Source organism: Pistacia vera, unplaced genomic scaffold (assembly GCF_008641045.1).
Source record: "Pistacia vera cultivar Batoury unplaced genomic scaffold, PisVer_v2 Contig1223, whole genome shotgun sequence".
Lineage (NCBI taxonomy): Eukaryota > Viridiplantae > Streptophyta > Magnoliopsida > Sapindales > Anacardiaceae > Pistacia > Pistacia vera.
In genome coordinates this window covers 160245-165462 of record NW_022195275.1, presented here as the reverse complement: position 1 = coordinate 165462, position 5218 = coordinate 160245, and the positions used below count along the sequence as shown (strand labels likewise).

Below are 5218 nucleotides of genomic sequence, written 5' to 3'. Positions count from 1 at the left end.
TTGTAACAATTAATACCTTCATAAACTCGTTGTTCAGAAATTTTGTACCCAATTAGTTATTATTCAGAAATATTAGAGTAAATGATTATTGCCCACCCAAGGCTTGCCGTAATGTACTTTTCCACTCAAAAAGTTTTAAAATATGCTTTCTCACCCAACGTTTATATTTCATTAATAACAAAATACACTTCACTTTCTCAGCCGATGTTTAGTGAGTTACCAGGAGTCAGGGTAAGAGGTTTTTTGTAGAATGGATGTCAATAGATCGAATGATGACGACCGATTGAATATTTACCATTGGAATTAGTCGGAAATCAGCTAAGAACAAGAAATTTTAGCTTTGCGATAGTCGATAATTAGTGAGAAATCATGTGTCAGAGTGAGAAAAGTTTTGTAAAGAGAATACTGAATGTTCAAATGGTGGTGATGGAAATAATTTTTTTGCCACTAGAATCGGTTGAATTGGCTTTGGATAATAATATTCTATTAACTTTTGGTAAAAAAGTGGGATTTTAAAACTTTTTGGATGGAAAAGCGTCAATGAGGCAAACCTTGGGTGGGAAAAAGTGGTTTACTCGAAATATTACATTCCATAACATCTCTACTCAATACCTATCAGGCTATCAACTTTAATTACATGGTATCCAATTAATTGTTACTTAATATTTAGGGAGAACAACATTTTCCCACCAAGGTTTGGCGAAATGACATTTTCCCACCCTTCATCAAGTTCTGTTATGTTTTTTGTTAATATTTGATCGAAAAAACAAAAATACCCATAAATATTTGACTTTATAAATTTTTTGTTATTTTTGAATTAGCCAAAAAGTAAGATATTAAAAAGTCAAAAAAAAAAAAAAATAGTTAGTCCTTACTAAAAAGTTAAGGGTAATGATATGAAATTGTTTAAAGTTAAATGACTTTAATGTTTATTTATAATGTCATAAATATCTCATCACTATTATTCAATAATCTATTAATATAATGTTTTTCATTTTCACTAATTAACATAAAAAATCTTAATAGTTAATATTCCTAATTAATTAAATAAACAAAAGAAAAAAATATCCTTACATTTGAATAAAAACTTTGACTTAACTAAATTTTAATTTATAATAAACTATTTAAGGGTATTTTGTCTTTTAGTCAAATATTAATAAGAAACACTAACAGAACTTGATGGGTGGGAAAGAGTCTTTCCGCCAAACCTTGGGTGAAAAAATGTTGTTCTCCCTAATATTTAGAATAAAACCTCGGCAGATCTGTGTTACAAAATCCCACTGGCCTGGAAAAAAGGCCAAAACCTGTCCATTAATATGAATTAAGTTAATGTGAACGGCTGAATTAATATCTAGAAATGTAACATATGAACTTTCATTAATTAGAGATGGTCCAAAGTCAACTTCTTTTTTGTGTGAGGGCTGAGGAGATGAAAGGAACATGGAATTGTCGTTACCCTAGAGGTTTCACATCTCCATTAACAAATCATACACAATTTTCAACAATCATACCACATGCCTTAACCTAATAATATTTATCGTTGTCATGTGAATTATATATATTTTATGATAAATCAATGTTACATCACTTTGATGCAAACTTAATTTGAAAATAATATATGTATTAATTACTTTTTGTTACTTAATCGTAATCCAAATCCCAAATTGAATTAGTTTAAATCAGATTTTTCCTATATCGTCCAACCAAGAGAATTTTGGTCAGGATCTACAGTAAATTCGATTTAAGCAAGAGCATTGATGAGCAGCATTTATGAGTCATCACATGCACCATTAATACACAGCAGGGGGGATTCCTCTTCTCCAATTCTCTTCTGGAAAACCCTATTCACAAAAGCTTAGAAAACTGTGAATTTATTATCTTCAAAGAAGAGAAGGTGTGAGTGTGGAGAAAGAAAATTAAACGATGAAGCGTTGGGGAAATCTAGGCGTGGTGGAGACTATCTATGAAGAAGAACATGAGTACTCCAGCTGTACCTCCTCTCCTTCTCCATCTCCATCTCCATCTCCAACTCTCTCCTCTCCTCCTGCAACTCTTCTTTCAAGAGTTGAGGCATGGTAATTTTTTATTTATTTATTTGTTTATTCTTGAATCCATCAGCAGGCAGATATTCTTTTGTAATTCCAGGGTTCGTCAATTTGTCATTTGTTGAAATGATTTTCTTTTTGCAACTGATTTATGAAGAATTTGATAAATCTGCCTTAAAATTTATTTTTTCTAGGAAAAAATATTCATGTATGTAGTTTGAATCAGGTCAATGGCGCAGGGGCGGAAGACAGATGTGTTGATACGAGTTCAAGGCACAAGTTTCCATCTTCACAAGGTATGCCGATTCACCAATTTTAAAATATTCATATTGTTAATTATTTTATCTTCTTCCCTAATTTTAAGGAACCCAAAAGCCACACTGAATTTGAGATGTAGATGAACTCATTGTCATGCATGCCCCAAGAATGTATTTATATTTACTGATTCAGGTTTGTGGGTTGAATTGAAAATTAAAAAATATGTAATTTTTTAAAGAAATTGTTATTTGTTATTTTGAAAAGTTTCAATTCCATTCGTTAATCAATAGTGTACATTTCAATACCACATGAAAAACTTGGAAGGGTTGTCTAATGTCTTCAATATTTGTCCATTAAAACATAAACATTCAATTAATGTCATATTTATTTTTGGGTCTTTTTTTTATTTAATTCTAATTTTCATAGGATCCCCTGACATCACGGAGCGTCTATTTAAAACGGCAACTAACGGACCTCACCGACTTAACCCTCTCGCCACCGTTAAACATAACTGCTCAAACTTTCTCTCTCATTGCTGATTTCTGTTACGGGGCTCACCTCGTGTTGACGCCGTTCAACGTGGCAGCACTAAGAACAGCTGCAGAATTGCTTCAAATGACGGAGACTAACGACGACGACGAGGACCTAAGGGAGATAACGGAAGCGTACTTCTGTCGAGTCGTTACTATTAACCGAGAGTACGCGTTGATTGTTTTCCGTTCCTGTTTAAGTTTACTGCCAGAAGCGGAAACGGCAGCGTTTCTTGTCAGCAGATGCATTGATGCGTTAAGTTTGACGGATGAGGGTTATAGCATGGTTAACTTGTTTGACGACGTTGTAACGTTGCACGCCGAGGATTTTGAAATCGTAGCCGAGTCCATGAGCCTACGTTTGAGTGGCCACGACGTTCTGTATGAGATCGTCGATCTTTATTTTAAGGTAGCCGATGAAATCTTCAGTTATTTTTTTATCATCATATTTCTCTTCGTTTTATCTGTGTGAATTTATACTTAATTATTTTAATTTTCGGCCTAATAGAGGCAATATTAATTATGCCCATTTGAATCTTTAACAGTTTAGTACATTTGATGCACAAATTTTATTATCTTTGTTCAGGAACACAGTGGCAAGTTAACTGAGGAACAAAAAACCCATATATGTTGTTACATAGACTGTAACAAGTTCTCATCACAACTCCTCTTACATGCTGTGCAAAACCCTAGAATGCCGCTGCGGTTCATTATCCGAGCCATGCTGACTGAGCAGCTCAATACACGCCGCTCCATCGTTTCAGCGTCTTATAATCACAATTCTCACCGGCATCATCAGTACTCCAGAGACCCCATTACGCTTGGTGCGATCCTCCAACGGGATGCAGCTCTTCGCGAAGCAGCCCAACTCAAAGCTGCAATGAACGCCACAAGTTCGCGTATCCAAAACTTGGAAAATGAGCTTGATGGGATGAAGAAGCTGTTGATTGAGACTGAGAAGGAAAGAAGTGAACTGACTGAGATGAATAAGCTTTTGGTTGAGCCTGCGGAGAAGGAAAGATGCGTATTAGTGTCAGGTAGGTCTGCGAGTTTCCATCATGTGACGGAGAACAGTAAGATTGAACGAGGTGAAAGAGGTTCAGTTTCTTCTTTGAATATTAGGTTTAGTGGTGGCAGAGAAGAGGGAAGAGCATTAGGTTCTTCATCATTTGAGGGTTCACGTAATGGGAATCCAAGAATGAAGAAGAATATTTCTCTGAGATTGATAGCTGGATTAAAAAGAACTTTTCGGGTATCTAAACATGGGTCTGATAAAAGCAAGATTTCGAAAAGAGTGGAAGGTGATAAAGCAGGAGACATTGAAGATGGTGGAGATGAAATGAAGAAGTTATGGTTATGATATGAAAGACGGTTTAGTGCAATTACCATTCTTTACTCCCAAATTAATTTGATGGATAGAGGTAGGTATGAACCTCTCTTCTCTAATTGTGGACAGAATTAGTATTATAAGAGCTTTGTTATCTGTCTGTATTTTACTTTGGATTAAAATTATTATATACTCACCAATTAAAATTCTAATTCTATAGATCATCCCAAGTTTGTGTAGTGTCAAATTTTGCATCTCATAGAGAGATGCAAAATATTGTACCATTATTTTAGAAATGCACATTATAAACCATATAATTACACGATTTATCAATAATGCCATTTATATAATGTGAATTAATTTATTAAAAAATCAACTGTCATAGGATTGTGGTACAAATGTAAGATTTCAATTTTCTATGTATAGTATTACACGTAATTGGTATACTAGTGTAAAATGATGATGATATAATCATTCCTATAAATATATTATCTAAAATATAATAAATAAAATTTAAATTTAAAATAATATAATAATAATATAACACGATTCCCTTAATAAATGACTGCAGTTTGGGACGTGGTTGAAGGTACAAAGTTTAAAAGTGGCCCTATTGCACATCAATTAAGTATGACACAGAATTCTACTAAGCCCAAGGCCCAAACGCACCACCTATATGTAATTTTAAATGGTCAGGTCATCTAGCTTCAATCCAATGATAACTTTGTGTCGACTTGACAAATATAAAATATTATTTTAATTTTTATAAAATAAATATATAATTACACATGTTGTGCAGGAAATCCAGAACGGGTAAATCCCAAGTTGACATGCAAATATCGTGCGATATGGATCCCATAATCAAGGTCGATGATTGCTCAACTTACCGTTAAAAAAATTTTGAGTTTATCTCCAACTCAATCATGTAACTGGAAAAATGTTGAGCTGATAAATCCCCAATTGGTATGCAAATATCTTGCGATATGGATCTCTTAATCAAGGTCAGAGATCACGCAACTCCCAATTTAATCGAATTTGAGTTCATCTCCAGCTCAACC

The 5218-nt window shown here is 33.9% G+C and overlaps 1 protein-coding gene across 1 annotated transcript; it reads left to right on the top strand.

Moving 5' to 3' along the window:
* The first annotated feature begins 1923 nt into the window (after positions 1–1923).
* On the top strand, positions 1924–4341 carry LOC116115772 (BTB/POZ domain-containing protein At3g49900). Its single transcript, XM_031401908.1, has 4 exons — positions 1924–2075; positions 2272–2341; positions 2730–3242; positions 3420–4341. The coding sequence occupies exons 1-4, from the start codon at positions 1924–1926 to the stop codon at positions 4191–4193; spliced, it is 1509 nt and encodes a 502-aa protein (XP_031257768.1). The 3' UTR covers positions 4194–4341.
* The last annotated feature ends 877 nt before the right edge of the window (positions 4342–5218 follow it).

What these genes read in the sequence shown, in the direction of transcription:
- LOC116115772 (XM_031401908.1), top strand. Translation starts at nt 1,924, where the DNA reads ATGAAGCGTTGGGGAAATCTAGGCGTGGTGGAGACTATCTATGAAGAA. An exon ending in CAAGTTTCCATCTTCACAAG is followed by an intron (nt 2,342 to 2,729) that starts GTATGCCGATTC and finishes TAATTTTCATAG; the next exon opens with GATCCCCTGACATCACGGAG. An exon ending in TCGTCGATCTTTATTTTAAG is followed by an intron (nt 3,243 to 3,419) that starts GTAGCCGATGAA and finishes ATCTTTGTTCAG; the next exon opens with GAACACAGTGGCAAGTTAAC.